We start from the raw sequence: 20,411 nt of genomic DNA on the forward strand, positions 1-20,411 counted from the left end.
TCCAGTTGGGACATTTTCACAGCCACATCCTTCCTGCACTCCAGTTCGGCTGCACCATAGTGCACAATTGGGAGTTCAGAAAATGTGCCTGGGTAAGGCAGGTGCTTTTTGCCACCCTCTCACCACCCTGAAAGTGTTGTTGTTGTTTTTTTTAAAGTGGTGCAACTGGCAACAGATTTTGGTGGGAATTATGGGGAGGGAATTGAAGCACTTCTCCACTTTTCCCCATTTGCTTCCCATAGTAGCAGACCAGGAAATCTAGTTGCTGACTAGTGCTTTCAATTATGGGATATCCTGCCCCACTTATTGTCTTCTCCAGTGCACCTGAAAGATCACAGAGGCTGAGTTTAAGCTTTTTGTGATCTGAAGGCAGAGATCCCCAGGCATTTGCCAGTGTCCTCATCCTGGTCCCAGCCCAAGAGGGACCCACAAGCTGTGAGTCAGGCTGGACCAGGTCTACTTGCTGAACTCAGCTTGGTCTCCACCCACAGCCATGACTTCACTTGTGCTGAGTTTCTCTGTGGGAGGGAGTGGTTGCATCTGAACACATGGAAAGCTCAGCCAACTGCATGTGTGAGACAGTGGGTGGAAGGAGCGGGGAAGCAGTAGGGGAGTGTTATGTACTGAGTTGAATAGGATCCAAACTGCAGCAGTCTGATTGGTCCTAGAACAATAGGATCCAAAACGCAGCAGTCTGATTGGTCCTAGAACAATAGGATTCAGAACGCAGCAGTCTGATTGGTCCTAGAACAATGCAGCAGTATGATTGGTTGGCAGGAACCACCCAATCATTCTCCAGATAGAAGCGAATCCACAACCTGATTGGCTTACAGTAGAATTCCGGAATTAGCCAATCATGTGCAGCCCATTGTGTAAATAATGTCTATAAAGCAGATACTTTGAGGGGACATTCATTCATTCCTCCTCACCACTATGAGCTGAATAAAGAGCATGAAATCACTTTGCGACTCTGAGTATATTTCAGGGAGAGAGGTGTGTTATTGTGGGTGCCACTGAGGGGTGGCTCAGCATTTGGCCACTGGGCAGGGAGGGGGCACAGGGTGAACTTCTGTCCATGTCACCTCACAGTATGTTCACAGCAAAAGTAGGATTTGGCAGGTTAGCTCAAAGTGCTTGAAATGTGTGTTAGCAGTAGGCACCAGAGTTAAATGTGTTTCGGTTCACATTTAAAGGCAAATACTGTCACACCTCGGGTTACAGATGCTTCAGGTTGCGTTTTTTCAGGTTACAGACATGCCAAAACTTGAAAGTACCGGAACGGATTACTTCCGGGTTTTGGTGGTCACGCATGCACAGAAGTGCTAAATCACGCTTTGCGCATGCGCACCAAATCACACCCCGCCCGTGCGCAGACGCGCCGCTGCGGGTTGCAGACGCGCCGCTGCGGATTGCGAACGCTGCAGGTTGTGAACGTGCATCCCGCATGGATCACATTCGCAACCCGAGCGTCCACTGTATGCTTCTTAATTCACACTTTCTGAAACAATCCACAAACTGAAGCACAATCATCCTTTGAAATTCACATTTTCCCAAATTCTGCAATGCAGTTCTCCAGCCAAGTAATGTGTACAAAAATGCCTATACTGGGATAAAGTGTGCATAGAAATGCAAACATAAAAACATGAATTTTATGGAAATATAAATATTAGGCAAAATAAGCTTTGCAAAAATGAGTATACAATTACAAACATTTGGTATACCAGGAGAAATTCATTCTAAAATGCTGATCCGTTTTCATTAGGGCTTTTAAAATCATCTTCATCATCTTCATCACTACAGGAGAACTTTCTATAGACTGACAGCAATGACAATTGGCTTTGAATACTAGCATGTGCCATGCTTGTTGCAGTTCGGCACCACACAAGTAATGGGAAGTTAAAGGTAGCCTTCACAGATTTACAGTGCACATTTACTCAGAAGTAAACACTACATTCAGTGGGACATGCATGCTTATCGGCACTTCTGACTGGGATAGCTCAGGCGGTAGAGCTTGATACTTTTAATCTCAGGATCATGGGTTTGAGCCTTATGGGCAAGAGATTCCTCCACTGCAGGGGGTTGGACCAGATTGGGGTTTCCAGACGTCCCCAGTTCCCGGGGACAGTCCCTGGATTTGCAAATCTGTCCCCGGACAAATTCTGTCCCCGGAATGTCCCCAGATTTACAAATCTGTCCCCGGGAAATACGGCAGTGGCAGCCTCAGCAGCCTTGAGCCAGCCTGGTAGCGCAGTTGGCTCTGGCTAGTTTCATGAGCTGCTCGCTGCCGTGGCGTCCGCCATTTTCCCTCACTGGAAGTCCCCATATGATTTGTTGCGCACAAGACACATTATATGGGGACTTCCGGTGAGGAAAAATGGTGGGCGCCACGGCAACGAGCGGCTCCTGAAGCCAGCCAGAGCCAACTGCGCTACCAGGCTGGCTCGGGCCTGCAGACTTGCCGCTGCTGCCGTCACTGCCAAAGGGGAACCAGGGACATCCGGCGGTACAGATCTCCTGCCCCCTTCCCCCTTTGTTTTGACAGATCGGGAGTTGCGGGCGGCTGGCCGTTGCCCAATTTTTAAAAAACTCTGCGCATTTATGTTTCACAGGGTGCGAAAGTAGGGCTTTGCACCTTGCCTGGCAGAGAAACTGTGTGCCTTGCGCCCCTCCTGGGCAACGGCCGCCCTCTTGTGACTCCCAAGCCTCCCCCAATCTGTCAAAACAAAGGGGGAAGTGGGCAGGAGATTTGGGGAGCTTCGGGAGTCATGGATGGGCAGCCGTTGCCCAGGAGTTAAAAAACCTCTGCGCATTTATGTTTCACAGGGTGTGAAAGAAGGGCTTTGCACCTGTATACAATATGCATGTGTGCTTGGGCCCAGGGTCTTTTGTCTCACCGTCCCCACTACTGACTCCCTGTTGCTACTAGGCTTAAAAAAAAAAAGTGTCCCCAGATTCACTGAAAAAAAATCTGGTAACCATAGACTAGATGACCCTCAGAAACTCTTCCAATATGAAATAATACCACTGGGCTTGCACTGTTAGGCTTCTTTGGAAAGAGGACAGCTCAGGCAGGAGACAGATTTTTCTGAGCTGACGTTGGTTTGACAGAGGCATCATTTCCCATAGCTAACATACATCTCTAGTCAAACATGTTTTGCAGGTTTCTGCATTGTCTCAACAATATGTTTTTACCACAGGTAAAAGCGGGATAACACACAACATGAACAGCAATCCCTCTTTTAATCTGCCATTAGTTCGCTGAAAATATACAGCTCCCCAATATGGAAGCATAACTTTATTTAAATGTCTCACCACTTTATCTACCAAACTTTCCAGGCCTCAGCACGGAGAAAGCCAACAGCAGCCTATGAAAGCTTACACCACAGTACATTCATGTGGAAGTGTGGAGCTGGATCTAGCTGGTGAATCAGATCATTATTTTCTCCCATCCTTCCCAGGCCAAGTCTGACATTATTTCACTTTTTTGCCCACAGGGTATTGTGGAGTGATTTGCAAAGGGCTTCACAAGACCCAAAAGTTATCTGATTATTGGGTCTTGTGAAGCTCCTTCCAAAGCACTCTGCATGATGGCACTTTCCAAGGGTCTCAGCAGCACCATCTTGCAAAGCCCCTTGATGCCAACTTGAAAAAAATATTGGGGGACCCAGGTAAGTCTAGCCCTTCATAATGAATCATGACGCTGGGCACACACACCATTTAAACGGTAATGCCCATTAACTTGGGGGAGGGGGCTGGCCCCTTCAAATATTTTATTGGGTGGGCCGAAGGGACCTTGGCTCCTAGGAATTGGCTCCTATGCCCCCTGCATAGTGCTATCTAGCAAGGGAGCTGGCAGATTGTCAGGCCTTGCTGAGCCCCTTGCAAAGCAAAGGACTCTCACTGTTGGTTCTTTCAGAGCTCTTTGCACATGGCTTTGCTGATGAGCAGTGTCAGCAACCCCCTGCCTTCAGCAAAGCCAGGTATGGGGTAGGTTGTTGCTGTCGTTTAGTCGTGTCCGACTCTTCGTGACCCCCTGGACCACAGCACGCCAGGCACTCCTGTCTTCCACTGCCTCCCACAGTTTGGTCAAACTCATGTTAGTAGCTTTGGGAACACTGTCCAACCATCTCGTCCTCTGTTGTCCCCTTCTCCTTGTGCCCTCCATCTTTCCCAACATCAGGGTCTTTTCCAGGGATTCTTCTCTTCTCATGAGGTGGCCAAAGTATTGGAGCCTCAGCTTCAGGATCTGTCCTTCCAGTGAGCACTCAGGGCTGATTTCCTTCAGAATGAATAGGTTTGATCTTCTTGCAGTCCATGGGACTCTCAAGAGTCTCCTCCAGCACAATAATTCAAAAGCATCAATTCTTTGGTGATCAGCCTTCTTACTTCTTCATGGATCACTGCCTTGTCATGGTGAAGGGGCTTGAATAACTCAGAGAAGCTATGAACTATGCTGTGCAGGGCCACCCAAGATGGACAGGTCATAGTGGAGAGTTTTGATTAAACGTGATCCACCTGGAGCAGGAACCGGCAAGCCACTCCAGTATCCCTGCCAGGAAAACTCCATGGACAAAAACAACAGGCATGGGGGGAGGTAGGCATGTCCAAAATTGCCTGCTGCACAGTGTATATAGGGATGGACTAGTCTTTTCAGTTGCTACCGAATTCACCTTTCATATTCATAATGTCCATAATTAAATATATTAACTAATTGTTGGATTTGATCCACTGAATCCATTTGCTAGCCTTGTTTGTCCTTAAGGTTTCCACTGCACTGGCAAAAAGCTGGAGCTCAGTTTGTTTGGGGGCACTCACTGTGCCATGACTCAGTGGTTCATTAGCTCTGTGCCCCAAGAGCTGGATTGCAAGCCACTATCATTATTCTGCTGGTCTCTGCACAGGCTCTGCAAGGCTGGGGCATCTTTGCCATTCTGCTCCTTCTCTAAGATGGGAGTCCAGCAAGACAGAAATTCCCAGATGAATACAGTAAGAAGAGAGTCTGTATAATCATATTGATATAAGGTTATTCACATAAGAAGAGCCTGCTGGATCAGACCAGTGACTCATCTAGTTGAGGATCCTGTTCTCACGGTGGCCAACCAGATGCCTGAGGGAAACCTGCAAACAGGACCACTGTCCACCTGCCGTTCCCAGCAACTTGGTATTCAGAGGCATACTGCTTCTGACAGTGGAGGTAGAACACAGGTATTGTGCCTAGGAGCCATGGATAGCCCTCTCTTCCTCCATGAATTTGTCTAATCTTCTTTTAAAAGCATCCACATTGGTGGTCATCACTGCCTCCCATGGGAGTGAGTTAACTATGCGCTGTTAAGAAGTGCCGTATTTTTCGCTCTATAAGACGCACTAGACCACAAGACGCACCTAGTTTTTGGAGGAGGAAAACAAGAAAAAAAATATTCTGAATCTCAGAAGCCAGAACAGCAAGAGGGATCGCTGCACAGTGAAAGCAGCAATCCCTCTTGCTGTTCTGGCTTCTGGGATAGCTGCGCAGCCTGCATTCGCTCCATAAGATGCACACACATTTCCCCTTACTTTTTAGGAGGGGAAAAGTGAGTCTTATAGAGCAAAAAATACGGTACTTTCCTTTATCCGTCTTAAATCTTGCAACATTCAGCTTCATTGGATATCCAAGGGTTCCAGAGTTATGAGTGAAAAAAACAACTCTCCTTTGTTTTCTTCATGTCAAACGTAATTTTATAAACCTCTACCATGTTACCTCTTTCTCAACTTTTCTCTAAAAAAGAAAAGTCCCAAATGCTCCAGCCTTTCCTCATAGGCTACTTCCATCCCCTTGATCATCTTGGTTGCCCTTTGGCGAACCTCTTCCAACCTACAATATCCTTCTTGAGGTGAGGCAACCAGAACTGTACATTACAGTGGTACCTTGAGTTACAAATGCAGACCTCCGGAACGAATTAAGTTTCTAACTAGAGGTACCACTGTATATTCCAAATGTGGCTGCCCCATTGATTTGTATAATCATTGGGTCAACATCTTCCTTGACTCAAAGGTTGTGTTCCCAGTCAGTCACCACAGCCAGTTCAAACTCCATGAGCATATTAAGGTTGGGGTTTTTTTTTTTTTTGCCCCAACATGCCCCCAAAATATTTTATACTTGCTTACACTGAATTACATTTGCCATTTTGCCACCCATCCACTCAGTTTGGAGAGGTCCTTCTGGAACTCTTCACATTTTTTGTTTGGCCCTGAACAATTTAATATATCCGCAAACCTGGCCGTGTCACTGTTCATCCCAATTCTAGCTCGTTTATGAACAAGTTAAAAGCACAGTCCCCTTGAGGGACTCTGCTTTCTACAGCTCTCCATTTGGTGAACTGTCCATTTATTTCCTACTCTCTGCATCCCACCACTTCACCAATTCCTGATCCACAAGAGGAACCTCTCTCCCCTCTTATTTAATGACTGCTAAACCCAGTGTATTTCAAACCAGAGTTGGTCCTTCATTGCCAAACTGAATGTATTAAAAAGTTATAATCTCAGATCAATACACTAAAAATTGTGGATCATGTGTTTTTATATTTAAATTGTATCTGCACACTTGCATAGACTGTCTTTGTGCTTCTCTAAGCCCCATTCCTTCATCCCGTTTCCTGCTGCAGGCTGGCCCTGACTGTGCTTCATAATCTGGGACATGAAAACCAGTGCATTCCAAAATGCAGCCATGATCCTCCGGCAAATCATCTTGCACCCCAGTGGAGAAGAACGAGAGACCTACAAAAGGGGCTGGCTCTCTCAGGAAGGGGTGAGTGCTGATAGCTCAGTCAGCACAGCACGAGACTCTGAACCTCAGGGTCCTGGGTTCGAGCCCCACGTTGGACGAAAGATTCCTGCATTGCAGGGGGCTGGACTAGATGACCCTCGGGGTCCCTTCCAACTCTGCCGCCCGAGGCAGCCCAGGCGCCGCTTCCCCCGCCCTGCCTACCTGCAGCGCCGCAGCTGCTGCCATGGAGACGGTGGCGCGGGGCATCTCGCGAGACTCGCCGCCCCCAGGTTTGTGAGTGAGTGTGTGCGTGTGTACGGGGGGGGGGAGATGCGCGCGTTCTCGCGAGAGCGTCGTGTCCACGGGCCTGCCTGCTCGCTGCTTCCGGCTGGCAAGCGGGGCTGGGAGTGCAGAGTCAGCTGGGCAGCAGGAGGCGGAGGCGCGCGCAGGAGCAGGAGCAGGTGGGCGCCCGGGCCCCGTTCGCCGGGCGGGCCGGGAGGAGGGGAGCCGAGGGCCGGCGGAGCCCTCACTGCAGCCGCGGGCGACAGAAGCAGGCCGGCCAGGCTCCCGCGGAGGCCGGCTGGGGGCGCGAAGGGCAGCGCCAGGGGCCATTGCGGCAGCGGGAAGAGCCTCTTGCGGGGGGGGGGGGCGCGCGTTGGCCAGGAAAGGGGGGGGTCTCCGGGAGGCGCTTCTTTCCCCCCCCTCACCCCCCCCCCCGCTTTTGCCCGGTTGGAGGGAAGGCCAGGGACTGCAAAGTTAGATGGCGCGGGGGGGGGTGTTGTTTTTCTGAGGGGGTGTTGCAATATTTAAACGGTTTGCGGGGGGGAGTGCCGGGTAGCATGCAGCCCGAGAGGCGCCGCGGGAGCGCGCGCGTTGCGATGTGGGGGTGTCTGGCCGGCTCCTTGCGCTGCGGCGGGCGGGGGTGGGGGCAGCAGGCGGTTCGGGGCTGGGGGTGGCGGGGAGAGCCGCGGGCTGCGTGCGTGCGTGCGCTTGCCAGGCAGCGCGCGCGTGGGTGGGTGGGTGGGTGGCTGGCACTCGAGTGGGTGGCCGCGGCGGCGGCGGCGAGGACAGGCGTCGTGCCTTCTCTCCTGAGCGCTGGAGAGGAAGGCTTCGGAACGGGGGCTTGCCACGGAGCGAGGCCGAGCGCCCTCGTGGGCTCGCCCCCCAAGTGACACCTGGCCCGGGGCATCCTGCTAGTCGGGCCTGCGAGGCCACCTGGCCCTTGAGAAGCTGCTGTGGGAGATGCAGTTACTGTTTCTCGGCTGAAGGGGGCGCCAGTAGCACCCGGCAGAAGCAGGATTCTGGGATGTGTCAGCGCCTTCCCACGCACAAAGCTTCCTGGTTAAATCAAGGGACAAGACACCTGGATATTTTTTATTTATTTATTTTGGAAAAGAAGCAGATCACAGTCGGTTGGGCCAAGGCTGTGTTTGGTCAAAGCCTGAAACAGATCATCCAGTCTCATGGCAAAGGCAATAGCAAGGCAAATTGTGGGGGTCAGTTTGTTGACTCCGTGGATGTGGCTTCCGACTGAGCTGTCTAGCAATGATGAATGCTGCCATATGTGGCTCGGTTTATGTGACGGGCAGTGCCTGGCACGTGTGCTCTCTTTACCCCCTCCCTCTGTTTTGCCTTTCATTATTGTGACGCAGGAGAAAGGATCCCTTATAGGTCTCTGCTGACACTGGTATGCTGATCCCACCCTGCCCCCAACGCTAGCTCTCAATCAGGATACTGTTCCCCATCTAACATGAGGCCTGCTTCACTCACCAAATGTAGCTTTCCTTATAGGGACGCTGGAATTTAGGTGATTTCTGGGCAGCGGCAGCAGCAATAAGCCATTTACCCAGGTTAGAAGGCACTGCATTCTTCCCCAAACATAGCCACATCATCTGATGTTGAAGCACTTCCCTTTTGCTGAACTGCATACCTCCACCTACTAAGGCATGCTGGGAGTTGTAGTCCCTAGTCTTAAACTAGCAGCATTCTGGCATAGATACGCTTGCTTCTACTCATCCGTTTTGTTACACGATAGCAACTTAACCTCATGTACTTGGTGAAGAAAAGAGGTGTGAGTGCCTTGATCCCATCCCATGTTATTCAACTTCAGAAATTTTGGGGACACTTGATAGTTTTTATCCCCCTCCTCAGCCTTTGCCTGATGATATAGAGCCTGCCTTACTTCCACACTTGGCCCTCTTCCACTACTTGTAAGAATCATGGTAGGGCTTGGGAAACAAATTTCATACTCAAAGGTTGTTGTCTCATGTGGGCTGCATTCCTTAAAGGTTCATAAAACAAAAGCCTTTTCATACAGAGTCATAAAGCCTTATTTGTCTTGTTACCTATGGCCACAGTTGTCTTTAGTTGCTAGTTTGGCAACTGGGGGCTGGGGCTGGACCAGTTGCATTGAGTCACCTTGCTCAAGCCGTCTCCTTTCTAAACTGTAGGGGCCTGATCTTCATTGGGGGAAAACTGAGAAATTTCTGGAGGAAAGTAACACAACTGTAGGGGCACTAGATATGATCAGGAATAATCTGATCAGAATCTGGGGTGCTCATGCTTATCTGAATTTTCTAGAAGTTCAGGTGGTGTTCGGATAATGTGATTCTTCTGCGTAGAGGAAATAATTGTTCATAACATGCTTGTTCAACAATATAGGGGGTTGAGGATGTGTAGCATTTCTGCTTTCTTGATTTTTTCAGCTGGAAAACTTCACGAGGCTCAAAATTAGTTGGTTTTGAATTTTGTGTGGCCTTGTGCTTAAGCTTCTGATTTTAAACACCACCCCCTGTTTACAAATAAAATGGAGCCCTTGGTTTGTTGGGGTTGCTTAGGGATAGATGACAATTGCAACTTCGAAACTGCCCGGTTTGCCTGTTATAGTATCCATTTATTGTGTGACAAATTTTATTAAATGATACTTTTCTTTTAAGACATGGGGGAACCCCATCATACATTGCTGTTTGTATGTTTGTGGGATTCGTCGAATTGGTTATAAGTTGTGAGCTTCTTCAGGGGTAGAAATGGATGGTGCTCATTGAAAAGGTAAGAGAAGATTATGGTCACATCCACACTATACATTTAAAGCACACTCAATGCACATTTAAAGCACATGACTCCCCCCCCTGGCAAAAAAGAATCCTGGGAACTGTTGTTTGTTAAGGGTGCTGGGAATTGTAGCTTTGTGAGGGGCTTTGGTAAACTTTGGTTCCCAGGATTCTTTTTGGGAAACTGTGTGCTTTGAATGTATGGTCTGGTTGTGAGCAGAGTGGGTCTTTGTTTAGCCTGCATGAAGGATCTTCAGGCGGGAATAATTTTGCATTACCATCAAAGGGAGGGCTTTTGAAGAGCCATTTGCCTCCTGGTAAGCAAGCATTGCCTCCAGAAGACCAGCCGGGTCTTGATGAAGAGAAAAAGAATTGGCATAATATCCTTTCAGGCAGTTGCAGTGTCACAAATGAAAAACAAAATTTTGTGGGTGGGCTGTGTTGTAGTCAGTTATTAACTTTTGTGATATTCATTTGTAGGGCTGGCTTAAGTTGCAGAAGGTGTGGCTTTCAGTTCAGCAAAGCCTTCCTCCTGCTTGAAAGAAGATTCCATTCGAAAGAGGTTTCCAATGGAGTCTTAGATCCACGCATCAAATTACCCTGCGTTTGTGAATAACCTACAGGCAGATTCAATACCACAGGAAGAACTTCACTATCTTCTCCACACTTCCTGTGGAGTCTGTGTTTCTTGCAGGGGGTAATGAAATTGTAGCCCTCCAAATTTATATACTCTAACAATTGGCTGCTGAATGTGTGGCCAGGTGTTCTCTGCCTGCGTGTGTGAGCCCAGCCTTAAAGGAAGGTGCAAAACTCATCATATTGCTTCAGGCTTATCTCTTCTTGTAGGACTTGCTAGTCCAGTCTTCTCCAGCTTGGTGCCCTCCAGCTCCCATCAACCCTGACCATTGGCCATGCTCGCTAGCGATGATGGTAGGAGTTGGGAGTCTAACAACATCTGACAGGCTCCAGTTTTGGGGAGACTGGAAATCCATGATGGGCAAGTCTCAAGAGCATTGTTCTGGTCGTTGTTACTGGGAGCTGCCATTCCTCCAACTAATAGCCTTTCTCCATTGTCACAGGACTTGTCCTTGGACACCGACTGGACAGAAGAAGCCAAGTCCTGCACTGTTGAACCTGCCGCCATGGGGAACATATTTGGAAACCTGCTCAAGAGCCTGATTGGCAAGAAGGAAATGCGCATCCTCATGGTGGGTCTGGACGCTGCTGGGAAGACCACCATCCTCTACAAGCTCAAGCTGGGAGAGATCGTCACCACCATCCCTACTATCGGTACAGTCTCTTGCCTACTACCAGTACAGTATGGGGAACTGCTTCCCGCCCCCTTCCTTTTCCAAGGGTTGAATTGCAGCCAGGCCATAGGATGTAACTTCAGGACAGCAGTATCAGCAAGCACCTTGCTCCCCCTTGGGACCCATTGCATCCCGTCTTCCTTACTGCCCCTGGGATTCAGTCCCAGTTCTACGAAAGCGGTGTGTGAGTGTGCTGAGGGGTGTCTGCTAAGTTAAAGCAATTTCTCTGTCATTTGTACTAGTCCGTTCCCTCCCTGACGGAGCACACAGCAGGCTTAATTAGGGTGACTCACAGAACTAGGAGCCGCTAGATCCAGAGGAGAACTCGTAAACATGCACATGGCACACAGAACCCTGCCTGACATGCCAGCAATTTGCCCAAATTTGATTGATTATTGCTGTTCCAAGCTTCCATCTCCAGCTTTGGAAAGGCACCTTACTGGGGCAGGGTCTCCCTAGCAGTTGAGGTTCTTGTTCCTGGTTAGGAACAAGAATCTTGCCAGCTCACTCAGTTCCTGGGGTAGTATTGAGTGGGCTGGCAGGCTTTAAGCAGAGATGGCTGTTGCTTCTGCACTTCTCAAAAGCACATTTATCTCGAAGCCCATTGGAGCCGCGGGAACTTAAGAAGAGCCCAGATAGACCAAGGGTCTCTCTGGTCCACCAGTGGCTGGCCAGCGTAATGTCTGGCCAGAGCATGAGGAGGAGAACAACCTTCCCTCAGCGGCTGGTTTCCAGAGGTACCTTCCTCCTCAAATGTAGAAATTCCATTTCAGCTATGAATTATGCCTCTGATATGTTACTGTAATCTCGGGATCACAACAGGACTGGCTGGTTTGGTCTTTCCTCAAACCAAAACAAAAAAAACAAAAAACAAAACCATGGCTGGTTTTATGGATTTGAAAGGGAAGTTTGGAAACATTTATAGCATTGTTGTTAATGGCTCAGAAACAAGGAAAATTGGGGTGGGGGCCCCTCTGTGAGGCCATCACGAGTGCAATTGGTTATGCGCTGTTGCTGCGCAACCTCCATTCATCAGCGGTGCCTGTGCTGTGGAAGGAAACAGATTGTGGCGCACTAGCGCTCCCTGGATTGCACCATCTGATTTTTATCCAGCTATGTTGGAAAGGGTGACTCATTATTCAGAATATTTTAAAGAGTTAGTCACATTGGAGCCTATGGGTTAAATTCAACAACAATGGCTCTTGTTTGCACTAAAGAACTTCCCCTTCCTCTTGTCCCCTGTGTGCGCCCCCCCCCCCACAGATACCTGCCCCCACTCTGCTCCAGAGGAGCTTTTTGGAAGGACATATGGACCCCAGGACAGATTTTGGGATTATGTGGGGGGCACACAGAGAGAGGAGTGGGAGGACATGTTCCGTGGCACAAGCAGTAGTTCTGTGTGTTCAGTGACTTCCCTAGATACAACCCTGTGGTTTCTTGAACCCACTGTTGGACTGTAGCTAAGGTTCTACATGGAAACAAGTCAGTTTGGTCAACAAGTGCTTAATCTTCTTCATGGTAACCTGCTCACTGGTGAACGCATCTTACTGGTGAAGCTTGAAGAGCAAACTAAGATCCCTTTTTCATTTAATTTTGCCAAATTATTTGTTGAGAACAAATCTTGCCTCATAAAGTGGTTTTATTATTACTAAATTCGTATACCGTCCTCCATCCGTAGATCGCAGGGCAGTTCCCAAAGTACAATTAAAACATTTAGAATATCTCTCTCTGGCATTACCAATGCATAAAATGAGAACCAAAAAATAGTTGAACCATGCAGCAGCATATAGCCTCAGTTTATGGCAACCTCTAATGGCCATACTTGTTGCCTTTCTGTTGTCAAGCAAAGAACCTGCCAACTGAAGTCTGAACTAGAACTGGAAGCAAGACAGGCTTGCCTGCCAATTCTGGGGCCTATGCAAAATCATGCTAATACTTGGTGTGTTGTCTTTAAATGTGGAATGCTTGGTTGTCTCTAGCTCAGAGGGAGGGCTGAGTCCCCTGTCGTGCTAAACTTGGTTCTTAACCTGCTGCTCTTCTTCAGGGTTCAACGTGGAGACGGTGGAGTACAAGAACATCAGCTTCACCGTGTGGGATGTTGGTGGCCAGGACAAGATACGGCCCTTGTGGCGGCACTACTTCCAAAACACCCAAGGTATGGGATTTACCAAGCTCCTCTCTCCCCATCACCTTCCAGGTTGGCATGGCTCTGGGCTTGTTTTCACCCTTGGGATGTCTTGGGCACAGCAACCCCCGGACTCAGTTAAACCCCTGATTTGTTGTCTTGAGGTAACTTGGCCAGAGTGCTTTCTTGCTCTCATCCCAGGATGTTTAAACAGGAGCTGGTGCCTCTCTCACTGAGGTGTGGATCTCACAATTCCAAAGAGAAACAAAGTGACTTGCAAGCAAAGGGCCATCTGGACTGCATGGCTGAGAGCTTCCCTTGGCATGTCCTTCCTTGGAGGTTTTTCTGCAGAGATTGGATGGCCATCTGTCCTGCATGCTTTAGTTGAGATTGGGGTCCCTTGCCACTTGCAATTGTTTATTTTGAGCTCTATTGAATTCTGGGAGCTGTAGTTTGTTGAGGGTGCCTGAGAGTTGTTAGGGGATCCCTATTCCCGTCCTAAAGCTGCAGTTTCCAGAGATCATAGAATTGTAGAGTTGGAAGGGACCCCGAGGGTCATCTAGTTCAACCCCCTGCAATGCAGGAATCCTGCCCCAAGCAGTCTCTGAGTGGACCCAAACCACCAACCTTCGGGTTAACAGCTAGACACAATTCACATGGGGCTCTAGTACTTTTTAGGGTCTCCTAAGAACTCTCAGCATCTCCCAGAATTCCTTGGGGGATGCCATGGCTTTTCAAAGTGCTAACATAGTGCTTTGAATGTACAGTGTGAATGTGGCCTGGGGTGGAGCGGGGCAGCATGACACCGGATGAATTTCAGCCCTGCAGTGCTGGCATTGTAGGATGACTCTGGGACCATACAATCAAGATTCTGTAGCTATCAGGCAGCCTCTGTTTCCCTGAGCTTCAGCATCTTGCATGGGAGGCCTTCCTGAAGGGGTGGTGGGGTTAATTGGCCTTGGTTTAACATGTGCTTCTTGTTTTTAGTCAGACAATGCCCCTGGACAATTGAGAGATCTGTTTAAAACTTGGAGTGCTCATTCGGGACATGAATTCTATCTTTCAAATTTGAAAACAAGCCCATCCCTCCCATTTCTTTGTGTGTATGTGTTGGTAGGGCAGGGCAGGGAGTAAAAAACAACAACAAAAAACCATAGAGAAAAGGCCTCACAGAGTTGCTGATAAGGCTGTGTGGTTGCAAAGGCCACTCAAAGCCTGAGATTTTTCTAAGAGACTTCACTTCTCCTTGAGAAGAAGGGCTGTGAGTTTCCACTGGGTAACATTTTTCTCCCATCTTCTCTTGAAAAAAATGGGGTTGAGGACTGGCTTGCATCCTTTCCAGATAGTTAGATCTTTTGAGCAGCTGGCCTGCCCTTTGCAGTCTCCAGAGTTCCTCACATGTTAATTCTTTATTATTATTATTATTATTATTTATTAAATTTGTATACCTCCCTGTATCCACTGGTCTCACATTCTTTAATCCCATTTCCACTCCACATCCTCATACTTTGCTTGCAAGATGTCTGTCTGTCTCTCTCATATACCTTGTGTCCCTTCATCCTCAGCCTTTCTTGCTTTCAGGTCTGATCTTTGTGGTGGACAGCAATGATCGGGAGCGGGTGAACGAAGCACGTGAGGAGCTGATGCGGATGCTGGCAGAGGATGAACTGCGAGATGCTGTTCTCCTTGTCTTTGCTAACAAACAGGTTGGTCCAGAGTGAGACGTGGGGTGCTCCAGAGCATCGGAGATTGGTGGGGAGTCAGTTAAGCCACTTTGATGGGCTGATCTGATCTAGGTCTCTGTGCCTGCCTGCCTCTGGTAAGCAAACATGCCTCTAGCACTGCGATTTGACGAGGAATGCACGGTAACATATTGGCCTGCTGGCAGACTGCGTTTGACTGTCTTGGGAGTGCAGTAACAAAGTGCTACTGACCCATGCTCTAGGGCAGAGGCAGGCAGAAGTAAGATTTACTGGTAAATATATTTGCATGAGATTGGCAAGAGTTTCTGACTCTCAGTGTTTTTAACAATATCACTAACAAAATTGTCCATCTCGTTGTCCCCTGCCCCCCCACTCCCCGCCTCGCTGCTGAAATGAAACTATCCAGGTGTTTGTATGAAAGAACTGTGGACTCGTTTCATCTCTTGTGTTGAAAGCAAATTCCTAGGCTCAGAGGCACTCTGTTCTTTAATTATAACTGTGCGTCTCTTGTACCTGACTCATGGTAGTAGATCTTCAAGTTCTAGTTTAAAAAATGAAGGAGATTTGACATGACTGAAGTCTGCCCACTCCACCTTTGGGACAGAGGTGCAAAACCTGTGACTGCAGATGTTTGTTGGACTACTAACTCCTATTATTCCTGGCTGTTATTCTCTCAGGCTGGCTGGAACTAATGGGAGTTCAGAGTCTCAAAAATAGTTGGAGGGACACCGGTTCCCCATCCCTTCTCTAGTGAAATTTGGAGCCTTTGGCTGAAAACCCAGCCATGAACCAGTATAATCTCAAGAAAGACTCTGTGGAACATGCTGGCTTCTCTTTAGGTGGCTAAGATTTTCCCGTGGGCCATTGGGACAAACGGACACCTGCATCCTACATGGTGTGGAGCAGCACTGAAGCCTACAAACTCTGGGGTGTGGAAAGGTGTATACTGCCATAATAAGAAACTTTAGTTATAGGATTCCATGCAGCACCTCGGAATAGCTGTTCAGAAGGAAAGCGCAGTTGCTGCTTTTGCCCATGTGCATTCTGTGCAGATGAGGGGCTCTTGTTGGGTGCAGGACTGAGCAAAACAAACCATGTGCTTTTGTGGCTGCAAAAATAAGTGCGTGGATAATTCAAGGCTGCGTGTGCACTGTGATTCTGTGGGAGTGCACGTAAGATAGTGGTATGGGTTTTGAATTCTGTTTCCTAAGAACCCCAGCTCCTGGATTTTTGTGTGTCCAAAGCGAATTTCTAGCCCTTTGGATTGCAATAATGGACTAGGAAGTGTGTGGGCCCGGCCTGGTTACATCAAAGAGTCCAAAGGAGTTGTTCAGTAAGAGTTCCTTTTGACTGATGCATCAGTTCCTCTGTGAAGCAACTCCACTTGTTCCTCCCTGTGAATAGCAGAATGAACTGTGCAAAATAGTACTTAAAAACAACTATATGCCACCCTTCAATCTTAGTTTTCAGGTGGGTTTTCCAAGTATACAAGAGAATAATATTGATACGATTTAAAGCAACATTAAAAAACATCAAACTTGCTTGTAAATGTCCTTAAAACACTCTTCAAAAGTCTGGGAGAGTAAAATGGGATGTAAAAGATAACTAGGCAAGCCTCTGTGGGGTAAGAGTTCCAGGGGTGGGGAACTACAAGTACAGTGGTGCCTCGCAAGACGAAATTAATCCGTGAGTCTCTTCGTCTTGCGGTTTTTTCGTCTTGCGAAGCACGGCTATTAGCGGATTAGCGGCTATTAATGGCTTAGCGGCTTTAAGAAAAAGGAAACAAACTCGCAAGAACTCGCAAGACGTTTCATCTTGCGAAGCAAGCCCATAGGGAAATTCGTCTTGCGGAACGACTCAAAAAACGGAAAACTCTTTCATCTTGTGCGTTTTTCGTCTTGCGAGGCATTCGTCTTGCGAGGCACCACTGTAGTAAGATATTCCCTCTGGTCACCAACCTGCCTCATGTGGAGGAGGCCGTTGGCAGATGGCAGCAGAGGTTTTTTACAGGAGCAGGCAGGGGTGGCATCTGTTTCAATTTTGACTACCTTGGTAGCCAGTTTACTAACTCACGTACATACTTGTTAGTGCAGAGCAGGCAGAACCTGTGGGCAACACTTGGTGAACTCTGAAAAGTGGGTGGGTGGGGAGGGCTTCATCGCCAGGCAGGCATTTTAAGCTCTTCCTGTATGGAGTCTGGCTACTGTGGGAAGAGCTAGCAGCGATCTTAGGAGGCTTGAAGAAGGAAAGAAGGAAGGAAGGAAGGAAAGAAGGAGGGAGGGAAGGAAGGAAGGAAGGAAGGAAGGAAGGAAGGAAGGAAGGAAGGAAGGAAGGGGCAGCTAGATGGTGCCTCTAGCAAAAATGGACACTACTTACCAGGGCTGTAATATCTGGAAATGCTCACGCCACCTCAGCGCCACTGGGTCAGTTGCCACTGACTCAAACCCACATTGGGTCCTAAATTGATTTTTGAGGACGCCTCTTTGAGGCTGGCTTCCTCTTTCTCCTCTCCCCACCTTTCTTCTTGGGTAGTTGAACTCTCTGGTCTTTTTCTGCCTCCTCTTCTCCATCCAGGACCTCCCCAACGCCATGAACGCGGCAGAAATCACGGACAAGCTGGGACTGCATTCGCTGCGCCATCGCAATTGGTACATCCAGGCCACTTGTGCCACCAGCGGAGACGGCCTCTACGAGGGCTTGGATTGGCTGGCCAACCAGCTGAAGAACAAGAAATGAGTGCAGGGGTGGTGGTGGGGCTAAGCCCCCTCACTTGTTGGTTCCATTATGGGTTGATTCCCCCCTTCCCCAACCCCCCTCTCCCCTTCCCCAACTTCCTTTCCCCTATTGGGTTTGCTTTTCCTTGCCGGCACCGGTTGCTGTGGGGGTTGGGGTGGGTAGGGGGGGTTGGGGTTAACTTTTGGTTTCTCTCTCTCTCTCTTTTTCTCATATTCTGGCTCTGCCAGGATTTTTTGCACGGTCTCTGTGTGTGCGCGTGTGTGTGTGTGATAAATATATATATAGAGATAATAAAATATATGGGTGTGGTGGGAGGGTTGGGGCAAGTGGGGGGTTCGGGTGCCGATTCTGTGGCCTTTCTTTTTCTCTCTCTTTCGTTTCCCTTTCTATTTTGTTGGTCAGTTTTGTATTTTCTTGGTGGTCTGTGAAGCTTGGTTCTCTCTCTTTCTCTCTCTCTCTCTCTTTTTGACCGGAGGTGACCAATACTCAGTGGCAGCTGCTGCTTTCTTGCTTTTGTGTGCTGCGCTTTGGGTTGCAGCGAAGGGACCTAGGTGGTGAAGCCGGGGACTTAAAAAGGATGTGTGTGTGTGTGTATATATATATATATCTGCAATATGTGCGGGGGGGGGGGGAAGGGAACAGAGACCAATTAGTGCAAGGAGGGGGCATTCTAGGAAATGGGTCTGCAGGTGATCAAAGGCCCCTTTCTCCTTTCTCCTTCTCTTCCCAGATTGGGGCAATGTTCTGGAGGGAGAGCAGTGCTACTACTTCATTCTGTCCCCCACCCCCCAATTGTATTCTTTCTGTCCCTGTATATATTTTTTTTGTTGGGCAGTGCCCCCTGCTGGCAACAATTGAGATTGCAGCAATACTGAACGCCCTCCTTGCTCTTCCTTCCCCGAATCCGTCGCCCTGTTAACAGCATCCTCATGAGTGGCCCGGGACGGTTAGTTTTTTTTTAATGCTGCTGATGGACTTGAATCATTTGCACTCCAACTTCTTAGACCAAATGACACTGGAGCCCTTGATAATACACCTCTCCTGAGCCCCATCAATTCCTTACTGTTTTGCTCCCTTCCCGGAAAACAGACCAGGGTTTGATGGTGATTGGTGCAGGCTGCCGCAGTAAATTTGGGACCAATGCTATCGTAAAGCTGCCCATGCAGATGCTAACTGCACATTTTTTCCTGGTTTGGCCTGCTCTTTCCAGCCAAGGGGAGCATGTGCATGTGCAAAGGTGCCCCCTGCCCCGGCCCTTGGCAGCTTCAAAAGGTTGGCTCTTTAGTAATGTTGCTGCTTACTCCATGGATGTCTCCCAGTTGGACAGAACATTCCATCCTTCCTCCGAAACACTCCTTCTGTTGCAAGATTCCTTTTCCATGATGGGGGAAGTTGGAAGAGTTGTATTTTTCCCCCATTTTTAATTTTAGGGGATAATGATTGTATTAGGGTTAAACCCAGGTCACTGCATGCAACTTTCTGGTCACTCCCTGCCTCTGGACAGTGTTGGTACTGTGTGTTCCCTTCCCCCATCCTGGCAAATATGTATTTATTCCTCTTTTTCTCTTCTCCCTACCCAGCTTCAGCCCCCTTTGCTTGGTGTAAAGTGGTTTCCTCCTCTCCCCACCCCCTTCTGATTTGTTCATTCTCTGGGCCATGGCTCCCTATATGTGATTTTCTCGCCCCCTCTCTGAACAGTTGGATGCACCACAACCTCTGTGCACTCCCATTGGATATTAAACTTGTTTTATGTAGCTGCTGGCTCTAGTCTGGTGTTTGTGGGTTTGGGGGATGTGATTTATATGTTCTGCAGCTTTCTCAATATGAGCTTGCCTTTCTTGATGACTGTTTTCACACGCACAAAGTGCAAAGAGGATTAGGTACATTTAGGAGCTTTTGGCGTGCGACAGTGGCCTAACCCTGGGAATGACTTTGACTGTCCAGCTAAACCAGGTGAGAGGTAGCTGTTGGGTCTCAAACCCTCTGTGAGTTAGGAACTTCCCCTGCATGTGAAGACAGGCTGCAGTGGATGGAGCGGATGAGACCAAAAGTGGGTCCAGTGGTCAAGAAGGCGGTTTCTGCATGTGCTGTAAAGGGAAGCTAGGGGCAGATGGGGCTCATCAGCCTGGAAAGATAGCCCATCTGGAGAAGGAAAACTCTTATCCTAAACCTCCTCTGCCTTGTGTGATATTTTCAAGTGAAGAAAAGACAAAAGAGTAAACCCTACACAAATCCAGAGTGAAGTCCCCAAAACAGTGGGATGGTTCCTTGTACGCCTCCTTCCAGCAGCTCTTGCAGCCAAGCTGGTGCCAACCATGTTGCTCTGCTTTCTTTTGGACCACATCAGTGAGTCCGAGAGAGGGGTCTTGTTGTCTGGGCAGCCCAGGACCTCCATACACACTGGCCGGATTTACACCCCAGAGAGGTCACTATGGTGCTGCTAATTCAGTGGTTTGGCTTCACTCCCGGAGACGCAGTCAATTGTTTCTTGAAGCAGACGGATGCCAACAACTAGCTCTTTAATACATTTGTACCCTGCCTGTCAATAACACAGAGGAGCAAGGATGGTTTATTGTGGATGTCATCTCCACTCCCCACCCCAAGATATTCTAGGAAGAGGAAGCTGCCTCTTCCATTGCTGCGCCTACTTTCAGGCAGGGAGGGGTCTTTCCCATCCCTACCCAGAGATGCTAGGTGGGATTGAACCAGAAATACTTCCTCTGCCACTGAGCTATAGCTCCTCTC

At 48.6% G+C, this 20,411-nt stretch overlaps 1 protein-coding gene across 1 annotated transcript; it reads left to right on the top strand.

Moving 5' to 3' along the window:
* The first annotated feature begins 7,075 nt into the window (after positions 1–7,075).
* Positions 7,076–19,420, top strand: ARF3 (ARF GTPase 3). The gene is made up of 5 exons (XM_080995187.1): positions 7,076–7,203; positions 10,872–11,082; positions 13,147–13,257; positions 14,809–14,933; positions 17,505–19,420. The coding sequence occupies exons 2-5, from the start codon at positions 10,935–10,937 to the stop codon at positions 17,664–17,666; spliced, it is 546 nt and encodes a 181-aa protein (XP_080851313.1). The 5' UTR covers positions 7,076–7,203; positions 10,872–10,934; the 3' UTR covers positions 17,667–19,420.
* The last annotated feature ends 991 nt before the right edge of the window (positions 19,421–20,411 follow it).

Source organism: Podarcis pityusensis (assembly GCF_964106645.2).
Source record: "Podarcis pityusensis genome assembly, chromosome: 2".
In the NCBI taxonomy this organism is placed as follows: domain Eukaryota; kingdom Metazoa; phylum Chordata; class Lepidosauria; order Squamata; family Lacertidae; genus Podarcis; species Podarcis pityusensis.

What these genes read in the sequence shown, in the direction of transcription:
- ARF3 (XM_080995187.1), top strand. Translation starts at nt 10,935, where the DNA reads ATGGGGAACATATTTGGAAACCTGCTCAAGAGCCTGATTGGCAAGAAG. An exon ending in CACCACCATCCCTACTATCG is followed by an intron (nt 11,083 to 13,146) that starts GTACAGTCTCTT and finishes GCTCTTCTTCAG; the next exon opens with GGTTCAACGTGGAGACGGTG. An exon ending in TTGTCTTTGCTAACAAACAG is followed by an intron (nt 14,934 to 17,504) that starts GTTGGTCCAGAG and finishes TTCTCCATCCAG; the next exon opens with GACCTCCCCAACGCCATGAA.